At 37.0% G+C, this 15,415-nt stretch overlaps 1 protein-coding gene across 1 annotated transcript; it reads left to right on the top strand.

The window, feature by feature from the left end:
• The first annotated feature begins 6,839 nt into the window (after positions 1–6,839).
• prok1 (prokineticin 1) lies at positions 6,840–10,592 on the top strand. Its single transcript, XM_052094697.1, has 3 exons — positions 6,840–6,911; positions 9,569–9,694; positions 10,461–10,592. Exons 1-3 carry the CDS (start codon positions 6,840–6,842, stop codon positions 10,578–10,580), a joined length of 318 nt encoding a protein of 105 aa, XP_051950657.1. The 3' UTR covers positions 10,581–10,592.
• The last annotated feature ends 4,823 nt before the right edge of the window (positions 10,593–15,415 follow it).

Consider the following 15,415-nt stretch of genomic DNA (forward strand, 5'->3'; position numbering starts at 1 on the left):
ACCAGATTGCAGCTGCATTACCGCCACCTACCGGACTGGAATGTGGAACAGTAGATTTGTAGGAAAAGAGAGAAGAAGAAGAAGAAGAAGAAGAAGAAGAAGAATACAAAATTATTTCTATTAGCCCTGTTTCCATCAGTTACTCAAACTGTATATTCCCCATGATGCCTCTCCCAGGAGTTTTCCTATACTGACATTTAGCTTAGCTTTTTTTTAATACTGATATTAGTTCTTTCCTTTCCTCCTCATATCCCCTACATTCCAGCAGCACATGCTGAACAGATTCATGGTGACCACAGTGTGCACATCTATCAGTTGGGTGTTTACACTTGGTAATGGTCTGCACTAATATAGCGCTTTTTTTTTTTTAACCTTAGAAGTTACCAAAGCACTTTACACTGTTTCCCAGTCACACACACACACACACACACACACACACACACACACACACACACACACACACACTCTCTCATACACCAATGGTGGCAGAGCTGCCATGCAAGGCGCTAGCCTGCCATTGGGAGCAACTTGGGGTTCAGTGTCTTGCCAGTGTCCACCAACCCTGTGATTGGCAGCTGACCCACTCTACCAACTGAGCCACAGCCGCCCCTTTGCCGCCCACTTGTCCTTTACTTTATCAGTGTGGTGCTTCCAAGTCAGCATTTCATCAAAAATACCAGCATTGTTTTATTTTCTGCTACTTCAGGGATAGTGAAGCATTTTTCAGTTTGTTTCATTCTGAGCAAAAATTATGTTTTTTCGTTCCAGCTCTGGTGTTCCACAGCCTACTTTCCAATTGGTAACCATCCATCCATCGTCAACCGCTTATCCTGTGTACAGGGTCGCAGGGGGCTGGAGCCTATCCCAGCTAACATTGGGCGAAAGGCGGGGGACACCCTGGACAGGTCACCAGTCCATTGCAGGGCCACACATAGACAGACATACACTCACACTCACACTCACCTCCACATCCACATCCACATCCACGGCAATTTTTTTGGAGACACCAATTAACCTAGCCTGCATGTCTTTTGGATGGTGGGAGGAAGCCGGAGTACCCAGAGAGAACCCACGCAGACACGGGGAGAACATGCAAACTCCACACAGAAAGGCCGGGGCAACCAGGGTTTGAACCCACAACCTTCTTGCTGTGAGGCGACAGTGCTAACCGCTGCACCACCGTGCCGCCCCAATTGGTAACCAGTTCGAATTAAATATAAGAACTGTTAATAATGTTCTTTTTAAAAAGACAAGGGTGGGTGATGTAGGCTGTCACATATTCCCTTTTGTCTTTTGTTTTTGTGCTTTTATGTTGAAGTTCTTGTTTAGTTCCTTTTTCCTGTTAGGTTTTTGTAGTTCTTTGTAGTTTCATTTTATGATTGGTTTTCCCCTGATTGTTTCTCATTCCCTGATTTGTTTCGCCAGGTGTTCCTTGTTTTCCCTTGTGTATTTAAGCCCTTGTTTCCCCAGTTAATTTGTCAGTTCTTGCATGTTTTTGTTATGTTCTGTGCTAGGGTCCCTGTGGTTTTCTTTATTCTGAGCGTTTGTGTTTATTTTAATAAAGCTGCACTTAGATCCTCATTTTTTGCCTGCCTCATCACAGAAGAACTGACCCAAGATGGATCTAGCAACGGCCTCCACCCGTCTAGTCTGCCCAGGTCTCCTTGGTCTTCTGGCCACCCACCTTATCTGCTCCCTGATCTTGCCATGTTCCTCTGCTCTCCTTGCCCCTTGTGCTCCTCTTGGACTGCCTGTTTGCCCCTTGACCCTCATGTTTTCCCCTTCACTCCATGGACAATTTGTTTTTTTTGTTTTTGTGCTTTTTGGAGCATCTGGAATCTGCTCCTTAAAGCGGGGGCTCTGTCACATATTCCCTGTTGTCTTTTTGTTTTTGTGCTTTTATGTTGAAGTTCTTGTTTAGTTCCTGTTAAGTTTTTGTAGGTCTTTTGTAGTTTCATTTAATGATTTGTTTTCCCCTGATTGTTTCTTATTCCCTGATTGTTTCTCCAGGTGTTCCTTGTTTTCCCCCCCAGTTAATTTGTCAGTTCTTGCAGGTTTTGTTATGCTCTGTGCTAGGTTCCCTGTGGTTTTTCTTTATTCTGCGCTTTCTTTATTTTAATAAAGCTGCACTTAGATCCTCATTCTTTGCCTGCCTCGTAACACCAGCGGCAGTGTTGCCAGATAGTGCAAGAGAAACAAGCGACCTGGTGTAGACAAGGGGCTTGCCACCTCCACTTTAGTCCCTGGATTTTTTCTTTTGTTATTAGTAGGCCAGTTTTGGTAGGCTCTTTAGCATAGCATCATATTGGTTTCAGCAGCAACACCTTTTTTTTTCCTCCCCTTTTTCATTAATTATAAATGCATTATATAAATAATACGATCTCAAAGGGCACGGAAATACATCCAGTTAAAGCTGGCAAGCTAACATTTTGCTGTCATTGTCAATGAGATCTCCCAGGGGAACTTCAGTTGCTATAGTAAATGTTGAAATATGGATATCTCTCTTCAGACGACCCCATGCTCTGACCACAAGCAGAATAAAAGACCAGTTCTGTCTCCTTCCATCATTGTATTTGAGTCTGCCTTTTGAGTATAAATTCTTTATCAGAAATCTGTGCTGTCTTCTCCATTTAGAACTCAAGATATTGAGTCACTCTCTCTTTGTATTTTGTCCTTTTGTAACTTCTTTTAAGTATGGTATGAAATATTTGCTTTAGTAGTATGCCATCAGGGTAGAGGCATGATGAACAATTCATCTGATCTAATAAATGAAAATTGCATTTAGTTACAGCCTATTGTATATTAGTGGTGTTAGCGTGACCGTCAAAAGTGATAAGATAATTCTCCCACTAAATTACTTCTACAAGGGCACAATATATTATTTGATGCTTTAAGCACTGGCTAGGCTATGTAAAGAATATATTTCTAAATAATTTTGGTAATAATAAAAAAGAATTTGAATAGCTACAAAGCCCTCCATCAAAGGCCATTGTAACAAGCCAAAATTAAATTTCCATTTTAGTATTTACTCTTTTCATCTAGGGCTTTCTCACAACATATTTTATTATAAAGTTGTTTAACAGCTTCTAAGATCATTTAGCCAACCCTGGTTCTCCCCTGCTGGCAACGGTTGATGATTTCTGCCAAGTCTTGTGCAGTTAGGGCTAGGTCGGTCTGCTGACGGTGCACAAATTTGCAATGTAATTACGTGGCCAGGGCATCAGCAACATCCATCACTTTCACTGCAGCCAAGTAGTGCTCTGCTGACTAACCAATGACATTTTCACGCTCTCTCTAATCCTGAATCAAATTCTAACACATAGGAATGACACTTTACAGTCCACTATACTTCACTCCAACTGCTGTCACTTTGGATATTTTATTTAGCTATCATTTCAAGTAAACTCATTTGTTCTGTGTAGCTGTGTTCCACCACATTCTGTATCTCCATCCCAGGGGCTTGTGGGATCAGCAGTTCATGCAGGTCATATCCACTGTGCATCACCACATTTTCATATACATCTGATGCTGACCAAATAAGTGCTGGACATCATAAGATGCAAGTCCACGTAAGATCTCATGAAAGGATTTCTTCAAATATTAAGAAAAATTAGTGTTCAAGTTTGGGCTCTTGCTCAAATAGATTCCAAGAGTGTTGGATAGGTTTGGGCAAAATTTAAAATAGATAATTAGCTCCTTTTTAATTAATGATTTGGAATTTTACTTGAAATGGCTGCACCCCACAGGATGTTGAAATGGAATTTGAAATGGAATGATAGGAAGTTGAATGCACAAAATTGTTTTCACAAATTTCGTTCCATTTTATTTCTGCATCCATAAATTAATATTTGAATTGCAATTCTACATTCCATGTGCTATCTCAGTTCCAATTTAAATCAAACTTAGGCTGAACTGTGTAATATCTGTGCCACTAGTATCCCCAAACAGATTTTTAACATTTTAAACAGATTCCGGAAAATTCTTCATGCTTTCCATAGGTTGTACAAACTGACAATCCCGCCCCAAACGCACACTATTGGTTAAACCAATGTTACTGTGTCATTCAAACAACAACATGATCACACTGGAGTCTTAGAGAGCCACACAGGAGAAACAACCTACAAATTAATTACTTATAGTTGACTCTACATGTATTTTTGTTTGTTGAGTAGGTCTTCTTCTGTTGACTTTATGGAAGCAAGAGCAGAAGGATGAGGCACAACTGAACTTCACATCAGATACTGAACTAGTCCTTGTCTAAACAACTAACAAGCCCCTTCGTGAGAAATGCACTGTTTGTGAATAGGGTATGCAGGTATGTGTTTTGACAAATGTCCATGATGAGATGTTATTACTCTTGCTAATGCTGGGTACTCATGCTGCCTTCACGTGCTATCAGAATTATCATTACTAACTCAGAAGTTACACATTAATGACTGGGAAACTCTGAGATAATTTTGATACCTGAGTTTCCGAGGAGGAGATGTAAACTTTCAACATGGTGGAGGGCAGTGCGGTTTCTGTAGGGAATGTCAGGTTTTATTCATTTTTCTAAATATAGCAAATTGTCAGCGCTTGCTGTTTCGGGCATATATATTTACTAATGTAAGCAACCATTTGATGCATATTGTACATTTTTACACCAAGAAAATAGCATGTATTTGCCCAAAATACTGTTGTTATCATCAGCAATTTAACTAATTATTCTGTATTATGGTGTCAAAATAAAATTTCCTCAAGAAATATGCATGAATGAACCTGTGTCGTCCATGTTTCCTGTTCTTTCCGACAACAAAGCACTTGAAGGTGACATACTCATAATGACTTCAGAAGTGGGAAGTAGGATAACTCTGACAGCACATGAAGGTGCTTTGTAACTCAATTTACTTTGGCCAGCTGTGCATGAGACCTGATGCATATGAGAATAGTTGCTGATGATGGTGTGGGGGATTCACCAGCACATCACCAGCATCCAAAACACAACCTATAGTCTTTTAAACTGGTACATACATAAAAAAACATCCTTTAAATCAAATGGTGGTGGTGTAGAGGTCTAAAGCACATAACTGGTAATCTGGTAATCAGAAGGTTGTGGGTTTGATCCCCACAGTCACCACCATTGTGTCCTTGAGCAAGGCACTTAACTCCAGGTTGCTCCAGGGGGATTGTCCCTGTAATAAGGGCTCTGTAATTTGCTTTGGATAAAAGCATCTGCCAAATGCATAAATGTAAATGTAAGGGAGCATAAATGTTTGTGGTCAAGGAAGTTTTCAGGCATGCGAGGACATGACGACGAATGCGTTTAACCATCTGTGCCTGACTGACACATTTAAGACACGCAAATAAGAAATTGTCAGTGAGTGACAGTGCATATTATGTCATGAAGTGACTGTAGGCTTAAACTTCTCAAATAAATTGACAAGTGCTTAATTTGTTGTGATTTACCTACGAGCTGAATCATATTGTCAGGAAGCAAAAATAACATTTCTCTCGACAACCCTTTGCGCTGATGACTCATTTAATATTAACTTACTTGAACTGTGTTGGTACTGCTTGTGTTGACACTTGGCAGAAAGTCTGATGTTACTCTGTAAAGGGTGATAAAGCCCAATAATTCAAATGAGAGAGTGATGACTATGGGTTATTGGCTCCTGTAAAATTAATTGTAAAGAAGTGGTCGAGGCTCAAGGGATAGAAGTGTAACTCAATTTACTTTGGCCAGCTGTGCATGAGACCTGATGCATATGAGAATAGTTGCTGATGATGGTGTGGGGGATTCACCAGCACATCACCAGCATCCAAAACACAACCTATAGTCTTTTAAACTGGTACATACATAAAAAAAAACATCCTTTAAATCAACTTTGATAATAAACCTGAGAATCTTCCTGCACCCTACTACATGTGAAAATGTTGAATGAATGTTGAATTTTAAAACAAAAAAACTGAAATTAAATTAAACACTGAATTAAATACAGCGGAAAGACAACACTAAGTATAAACTTTAAGTGGATAGTTTACCCAAATATTTAATCAATATGTCATCATTTACTCACACTATTGTTGTTCCCAGCCCTGATTACTTTCTTACTTTTGTGGAATACTAAAGGAGATGTTTGGTGGAATGTTTCCATCAGTCACCATTCAATTTCATCGTACGAAAAAGCAAGTAATGGAAGTGAATGGATTATGAAATAGGGGCTCATTGCATATAGTGAAAAATTGCTTCTTGTGATTTGAGCTCTATTCAGTAAACTCAGTTGATTAAAAGTGTCAAGTCTCAAGACTCATTTATTTATATGCCCTTTAAAACTACACTGTAGACCAAATTACTAAACATTAAAAGAATACAAACAATAAGCATAAAACATAGAAGACAACCATCTTCTCCATCATCTCGTCCAGCGTCATACAGAAGGAGATGACGAAGTCTCTGCGGCGGTGTGGGTGGGGGAAAGACAGGGGCAAGGGAAATAAACAGAAAGAGGGATGGAGGAAGAAAGAAAGAAAGAAAGAAAGAAAGAAAGAAAGAAAGAAAGAGAGAGAGAGAGAGAGAGAGAGAGAGAGAGAGAGAGAGAGAGAGAGAGAGAGAGAGAGAGAGAGAGAGAGAATATAAGCCTTCTTTCAGAGGTTTCTGGACTCAAGCACACTGAGACAGAGCAAGAAGAACTGGAGTGAAGACAGAAAATAACTAATACAAGGAACTGCATCTCTTCACAGCCTTACATAATCCTTTGGGAGACCCACAGGACAGAATTAAGAAAAATAGAGACTATAAAGAGGCAAAAGAAAAAGCGATCAGTTAGTCTTGAGTGGTGTGTGTTTGTCCATCTGCTGCTATGAGCAGGATAGTGATTCTCTCCGTACTCCTGCTGTCCCTCAGCTGGTGCAGATGTGCTGTCATTACAGGGGTAAGTCTCACAAATACACCTCACAAAATTCACCTCTAAAAATTGTTTTTATCATTCATTTATGCAATTGTGCAACATTAATAAAGTATAGTGTTCAGTTGGGGTTGATCTCTTTTGATTTGAATTGGTAACAATTTGAAAAAGGTTATAAATGTTAACATTAGTTACAATAATGCAATCGCTATCATTAACAACAATGAATAGCATTACAGCATTGCATTATACTTGGTTAATGTCAATTAATATTTAAATGTAACATTTATTTTACAATTGAATATGCTACTGATCATTTTTGGTTCATTGCAGTTCATAATGCATTAATGTGTATAACTGTTAATGCAAAAAATATATTATGGTAAAAGTTTCACAAATGCTGTAAAAGTATGGTTCATTGTTAGTTCTCATTAATTATTGCGTTCACTAATGTTAACACATACAACATTATTGTGAAGTATTACTGAATAAATTCATGAGATTTTATTTGATAATTTGATTAGATAATTGATCATTTACTTTAATAATGGATACTAATATTAAGGGGGTGGAATTTGGTAGGTTAGTGGGACGTTTGCTTCTTTAAAAAATCAGCTAAATTGACACGCGTGCATGATTTACCTTTCTCATCATGTTTAAAAAATTTTGTTGCGCATAGCCAATATTTAACAAATTAATTTGTAGTTCATTAGAAAGAAATACTAATTTCAATTGCTTGTAAAAGAGCAAGTTCTTCATAATCATGTCAGATATCAAATAAAATTATTGAAGCTTATAATACTGTCCCTATTCACAGTCATTCAGTGTCAGAAATTAACTTCCCTTTTCATTATAGAACAATATCCTCTGGATTTGATTTTCAGGGGCAATTTTAACCCTTATTATGGTGTATTTTTTTATACTAACCACTTAAACTACGACAAATGTTATTTAATTGGTTCATTACAATAATTTATTTACCTGAATGTCTAACTACATTAAGCTAAAGCAGTATATAAATTACATCAAATGTAAAAAAAAAAAAAAAAAGAGGAATTCATTATAGGACATATTTTTACCCCCACATTTTTATTTGATGGCATGTTTGTCACTTTTGGTAGGGTTTTTGCCAATGAGCCCTGGTTAATTTCTGACATTGATTTTTTTTAAATGTATTATTATTATTATTTTTGTTTTTTTGCATTTATATCACATTTTCTTCATATGCTAGGGCAGGGGTTTGATGCTGGTTGATTCCAAGGACCCCCAAATATTATGATCCCCTTGTGAGGGACCCTCTGTGTGAGAAAAGTAGTAAACATGATATTATAAAGACAAAATTAAATAATTAGCTTTTACATTGTCATTGTACTAAAGCCAAAATAAATTATTAAAATATGATCTGGAAAATATTGACTTTTTATTAAGTTGACAATATACAGTATCTTTCTTATGCTGAATTAATGTTAGATGTATTTATTTTTACAAATAGATTACATTTAAAAATAATAAAATAAACAATAATATTTTATTTTACATATTTATATTATGTGAAGAGCGCTATATAAATACATTTGTAAAAGTATGCCATAAAATAGTTTCAAAGCAGCTTCACAGTGAATAGAGAATTGCAACCTTACGGAAGTAACGGAATACATGTAACAGGATTACATATTTGAAATACTAAATATAAGTAACTGTATTCCACTACAGTTACAATTTAAATCATTGGTAATTAGAATACAGTTACATTCCAAAAAAGTATTTTGATTACTGAAGAGATAACTTTGCATTTTATTGTTATTTGTTTCATTTAATATTTAGTCCTTTCAGATGGAAAACATTTATACATATAAATGATACTATCCAAAGTGCATTTGAACAGCGGTGAAACACTTTCTTATGATGTGTTGCATTATTATGAGCAGACAGAGAAGTACGTTTGAAGTAAGTTTAGAGCAGAAGAAATAGAAATAAACCTTGTTTAAATTGTCAACTTTACACTAAGCTAAAATGCTATTTCAAGCCATTTTACATGCACATGTTACCAGACACAATATTTTTTTATCAAGAAAATTCACGTTGGATCATAATTTCTTCTTTTCTAGTAAGACCTTTTATATTAGGGCAAAAATAATATCTTGATAATAATTTGTGTATTTTTTTCCTGTAAAAATATCTAAAAATCCTTAAAATAAGATACATTTGATTTATCTTGTTCTAGAAACAACACTGCATAAGATATTTAGGTTTTTCAAAGAATGTTTTTTTTTTTATGTATATTTTGTCTTACTGTACTAGCAGAGTTTTTATAGCCAGCAAGCATGTTTTCTGTAATCTGCAGTGGAATATATTTCAGAAGTAACCCTCCCAACCCTGTATGTATATATATATATATATATATATATATATATATATATATATATATATATATATATATATATATATATATATATATATATATTTATTTTTTTTTTTTATTTTTTTTTTTTTTTAATTGTATTTTTTGTTTTTTAAAGAAGCTTTATTTTTTCGAAATATTTAAGATTATATGTCATTTTCATTTTATTTCTGTTTTTATTCCTAACTATGGCTCCCATATCCCAGTTTGAAAACCCCTGTTCTAGGGCATAAGTAGTGGGATACACGGCAGACTGACTCTGTGTTGTGTTGTTGTGTATAAGGCATGTGACAGGGATGTGCAGTGTGGTGTGGGTCTTTGCTGTGCCATGAGTCTGTGGCTCAGAGGCCTGCGTATGTGCACACCACAGGGACTGGAGGGAGACGAATGCCACCCATACAGCCACAAGGTACACACACACACAATTTGATTGGTTGACCTTAGGGAGTTCATGATTGACAGTTATGAACTGAATGTGGTGAGAGACACCACCCAGAAAGAGCAAAAGAGAGATAGAATTTTATCATAAACTAGTCCAAAAAAACTATATAGCAACAGCATCAGGAAACTGTCAGAATATGAGGACTGAACTTAAAAGTGAAATACAAATACAACGAGTAATGCGGTTTAAACAGCTGACAGTAATCTGACAGCCCAGTGATACTTTGAGCTGTGAAGTAAACATGGGCGATTGCCAGAGAGGGCTGAGAAGGCTTGAAAAGAATCTGCTGATAAGTGTAACTGATATTGATTAGATGTCTGACAGATCAGGGCTGTTTATCACTCTGTCAGACTGTCTCAAACTGATACAGAGATACAGAAGCTGATAGTCAGCCTTGCCATTCAGCATAGGTTAGGAGGTGAAAAAATTCAGAGGGTGTCTTTGACTCATTGATGACTAACACGATTGACAGACCCTCTCCAAGAAACAAAAGCCTGTGGTTTAAATGCAATATATCTTGATTGGCTTACCAAAACAACCTGCAAAGATTTCATGATAACCATGTAAATGTCATTAAAGCAGTCAGACTTCAAAAACATCTACAAAATTATGTCTAATGTTTTATAATCAATGCATATCTCATCAAGTAATTTAAGAATAATAATCCGAAAGTTTTATTTTTAGATCCATGAGTTATTAAAATGTAATTCAAAGTGTTTTGTTATCCCTGCAGTTTCCTTTTCCCGGCAAGAGACAACACCACACTTGCCCCTGTCTGCCATACCTGGTGTGCAGCAGGTACAATGACAACAGATATCGCTGTACCAGCGACTTCAAAAACATAGACTTTTAATGCTGAAATGGAGAGCGAAAACAAGAAGAACGGAGAAGAGAAATACTTGAAAGAGAAAACAGAATAGCACAAGAAGAATACATAACAAGTGCCATAGCACCTTTTTTGTCATTTTCATTTTTCACTCTCATGCACTTTGTACTCCAAATGCTGTTATTCATCTTCCACAGAAATGGATCCATTATGCCCTTGTGGCATGGGCATAATGGATCCATTATGCCCATGCCACAAGGTCTACCTCAGAATCGTTGGTTCACCTTGGCATCCACTGCATTTTTATTTCATAGTAAAAACATACATTAGTTTCATACATTACCTCGTGCAAACATACAAGAAGTCATGGTCCACCAGGAAGGAATCATATTTCTGGATGAATCCATGTTTATTATGCTGTAAATTTGTTAAAGGGTTATAGTTATTGTAATTAAATTATAATCTGTCTGAATGGTCTCTGTGCATCTCTTTTATCCTTTGTGAGTGTGGTGGTTGGACACACACACACACGCACACACGCACGCACGTGCACACGCACGCATGCACGCACATATGTTGGTGCAGCTGTCATTATGAGGACTTTCCATAGACATAATGATTTTTATACTGTACAAACTATAGATTATATCCCCTAACCATACCGCTAAACCTAACCCTCACAAAAAACGTTCTGCATTTTTACATTTTCAATAAAACATCGTTAAGTATATTTTTTACGAGATTTGAATCATGGTTATGATGAGGCACTTACAATGGAAGTGAATGGGGCCAATTTTTTAAAGTTAAAATACTCACTTTTTCAAAATTATAACCACAAGACATAAAGGATATGTGTGTAAAGGTGATTTTGATTTTATAAAATCACTTACAAACATGCTGTGTAAAGTTATAGCCAATTTTATAACTTTGTTACCATGATGATATAATGTCAACACATGCCAAAACACTAAAACGACTGTAAAAATGACAACTTTATAGCTAAAATAATACACACGTTTTAACAGAAGAATGAATGCATGTGTTTTTCTAAAATAAAAAGCTTTCTGTGTTTAAACCCTCCAGATATTGGCCAAATTCACTTTTATTGTCCCCATTCACTTCCATTGTAAGGGCCTCATTGTAACCTCGATTTTAGCTTTTTTTTTAAAAGAAAAGGAGGAACGAATCAAAATATATTATTGTGGTAATCAACATTATGCCACAACTCCTGTCGATTTAGCTTAACTTGTATTGAACCCAGAACATTCCTTTCATTAAAGATAAAGCAAATGGTAGTATTCCAGAAGATTTATACTGCCTTTATATGCTGTCGGAATGATCCTACTTTATTTATAAGTTTGTTACGTTCAAGTGCTTTGTTATAAGAACGCACACGAAACATGGACGACACAGGTTCATTCGTGCATATTTCTTGAGATACTTTTATTTTGACACAATAATACATAGTAGTTAGCTTGCTGATGATAATGATATTTTGGGCAAATACATGCTATTTTCTTGATGTAAATGTACAGTATGTATCAAATGGTTGCTAATATATCCAGTTACATATCCTGTTTTATCCAGAAGGGTAGTACACATGGTTTTGTTACACAACAGTTACACATGTCATAAAATTGTTATGGATCCTCGTGGGGGCTTTAATTGCACAATTGAGTTGATGATGCCATTTTGTTCCTGTGGACTCTGCTACAGAATGGAGAGATGAACAGAATAGCATTAAGAATTTAGGAACATTTCAGGCATTCTTGTATCAAACTATGCATACAGATTTTAGATATATATATATTTTTTCCCTTTTAAAGATGAGGGAGTTTATAAAAGATCAGCATGCTGGGATATTTCCTATATATTAAACCTTAAACATGATGTGCTTGATCTAGTGATTCAACAAATTTCACCACAAAGCCAATAGCACATGACTCAGCACTGTGCGTATAACATTTCATATATATGGACATATTATTTTAGAAATGACAAAAGTTTACAAAAGCAACGTAGTGCTGGATTTAAGAGAAGAGTTGTTTTTTAGAATGAAGCATGTGGATACAAGACCATGTTGAAAGTCAAACTATGCACTATAAAAAGTTATCAACCTGATGAAGATCAACAATTACAAATAGCACAAATGGGTGCAAAAACGATCCAGTACGCCTTCGAAACTGCACAACAGCAAGACAGCTAATGGCAAGATGAAACAGGATGGGGGGTCCTTTTCACCTGTGTGACTGACTGAGCACCAGGTGTCAGTATCCTGTCATTTTGTCAGTTGTTTTTAATGTGGTGACACCTGTGTTCTGTGACTCTGAGGAAGCGCACGGCTTTGGGTATTATTTCCTTGCTGTGTGCTCTTCTGTTTAGCCTGTGTTTTTATGTTGAGAGCATGATGTCTGAATCCTGACTCTTCTTGCTCGGTTACATTTCTTGGTCAGGATCCGGACACTCATGCTCCAAGTCTTGTCTTGGTGAGCGCATGGCTTTGGGTCCAGGTCTCTTGCCATGTGCTCCTGTCTTTTTTTGTTTATACAATAATGGTTTTGTTGCCATGTGCTCTATTGTATTGTCAATGTGTTTTGTTTGAGCACATGGCCAATGATGGTTTCATTGCCATGTGCTCTACTGTCTTGTCATTGTGTTTGGTGTGAGTACATGGCTTATGTCAGGTTTGTTTTTAATGTGCTTCCTGTCTCACGTCCAGGCCCGCCCCCTTACAACCTGGTTATTAGTTAATTTGCTTCACCTACTTTTGCTCATTACCCTCCTTATTTCATCCCTATTTAACCTCCCTGTGTTCTATATCCTGTGCCAGTTCATTGTGGAAAGTACTGTTAAGGTTTTTCCTGTAGTGGAGTTCGGTCCTGTCTGTCTGTGTGCCCCTCAGAATCCTGGAGATTCCTGTTTGGAGCCCGGACCTTGAGGCTCGCCTTCTCCAGCTCTGACACTCTGTTCCTGTCAGTCCTTGGAATGTTTTGTTTTTTGTTTTGTTTTTTTATTTCTAATAAAGCCCATCTTAATTCTGCACTTGAGTTCTCTCTAACCTATTACTTGACATCAGTGGGCGGGGAAAAGGGTGCAATGATGAAAAATAGGCATTGATATCTTGCTGAATAGGCAGTAATAAGCAAATGTATATGGTCCTTGTTATGTCACAAGTTACACAAATTCAAAATGAGTCTTTTGGCAGATTCGATTCAGATTCGAAGTAGGAAGTTTTAAGTTCTGAAACTTACAGTATGTTTTTATAGAACAGTGACCTCTGATATGTCAAAAGAAAAAGGAAAATTATATTCCTCATGTCATGACACCTTTAATATAGCCAGGCTGATTCAAAGATGGTACATTAATAATATTTTGGACTTGAACGAAATCCGTTTCACAAGTTTGTTTGCCCAAATAATCTTTAAGCTATTAAGGTTAAACTTCTTTGGCTTGCTGTCCATGGTGGATGGGGCTCGACTCAAGCTATGAATTTACACCCCAAAAAGATGTGTGGGAGTTGTGGGAGATTTAGTGTTATGGCCTAAAAGGTTAAGCAGTTGCGGCACCTGGTCAGCACAATTTTGCTGCTTTGTGGTGCCATGGCAATTTGTTGCATGACCTGAAGATGCCGCAGTTGTGGCACGTGGACAGCACATTTGTGCTGCTTAGGGATGTTTTGAGCCAATGGCTGGAGCACCGCAGTTGTGCTTCCTATCAACTTTTTGCCATTTTTTGGCTCCTCGGTAGGTAACGGTGAAGTCTTGGAAAGACACCTAGATAGAGAAAACGTAAGGTAACCTGTGTACAATCCAGTGGAAGGAATTAAAATGGCCTCTCGCAGAGACCTGCTGGAAGTAGTATTGGTGAAACCCCTGCAGGAGGCGCAATTTCAGGCATTGCTGTAGAAAAGACAAATAGGATACAAGAGCAGAAGAACACGTCAGTTTACACTTCTGTCAGCCAAGAACAGAAAGCTAAGGCTGCAGTGGACACAGGCTCACCAAAACTGGACCGGTGAAGACTGGAAAAACTGGTCTGATGAATCTCGATTTCTGCTGAGGTACACAGATGTCAGGGTCAGGATTTTTACCAACAGCATGAATCCATGAACCCAACCTGCCTTGTGACAACAGTCAAGGCTGGTGGCAATGGTGTAATGGTGTGGGGACTGTTTTCTTGGCTCACTTTAGGCCAGTTAATACTAATCAATCCTCAGTTGAATGCCTCAGGCTAATTGAGTATTGTTGCTGCTGACCATGTGCATCCCTTCATGGCCCCAATTTACCCATCTTCTAATGGCTAGAAATCGGTTTCATAAACATGACAATGAGTTCAATTGAAGCTGTTTTGAGAGCAAAGTGAGGTGCTACCCAGTATTAGTATAGTGTTCCAAATAAAGTGCTCAGTGAATATATGTTATAAACTGATTTACTTTCACATTATGTTAAATTGTGTTCCCTTGAATTGTGTATAACATCCTAATAAATGCATCATTGTAGAGTATAATATCATCTGTAATGTTGAACTGAATTTTTGGAAAAGCTATACAACTCTCATGTAAGAGTTTAAATAAAGATGTTGTGATTTCATTTATATTCACTTTAAGTATGGTAGCCATTTGAACAGATGCAAACATCTCTGAACAAGCAAAAAAAGAAGAAATGTTACAAATTAACAGACCCTATTTTATAAGCGCTTCATCATTAAACAAAGTATAAAAGATTTACACAAAATAAAGTTATATCAATCTACTTTTTATACACTGGTTATTGTGTCTCAGTCAGTATCATCCACAATAGTAAAAGCTTGAATATGACTGAATTTGTCTCTGTGTTCAACCTGTTCTGTTTGCTGAATTGTTC

Source organism: Xyrauchen texanus, chromosome 27 (genome assembly GCF_025860055.1).
Source record: "Xyrauchen texanus isolate HMW12.3.18 chromosome 27, RBS_HiC_50CHRs, whole genome shotgun sequence".
NCBI classification, from domain to species: domain Eukaryota; kingdom Metazoa; phylum Chordata; class Actinopteri; order Cypriniformes; family Catostomidae; genus Xyrauchen; species Xyrauchen texanus.

Bases quoted from the DNA above. Each gene is read 5' to 3' on its own strand.
- prok1 (XM_052094697.1), top strand. From the start codon at position 6,840: ATGAGCAGGATAGTGATTCTCTCCGTACTCCTGCTGTCCCTCAGCTGG. The intron at 6,912-9,568 runs GTAAGTCTCACA...GTTGTGTATAAG, and splicing joins GATGTGCTGTCATTACAGGG to GCATGTGACAGGGATGTGCA. The intron at 9,695-10,460 runs GTACACACACAC...TTATCCCTGCAG, and splicing joins GCCACCCATACAGCCACAAG to TTTCCTTTTCCCGGCAAGAG.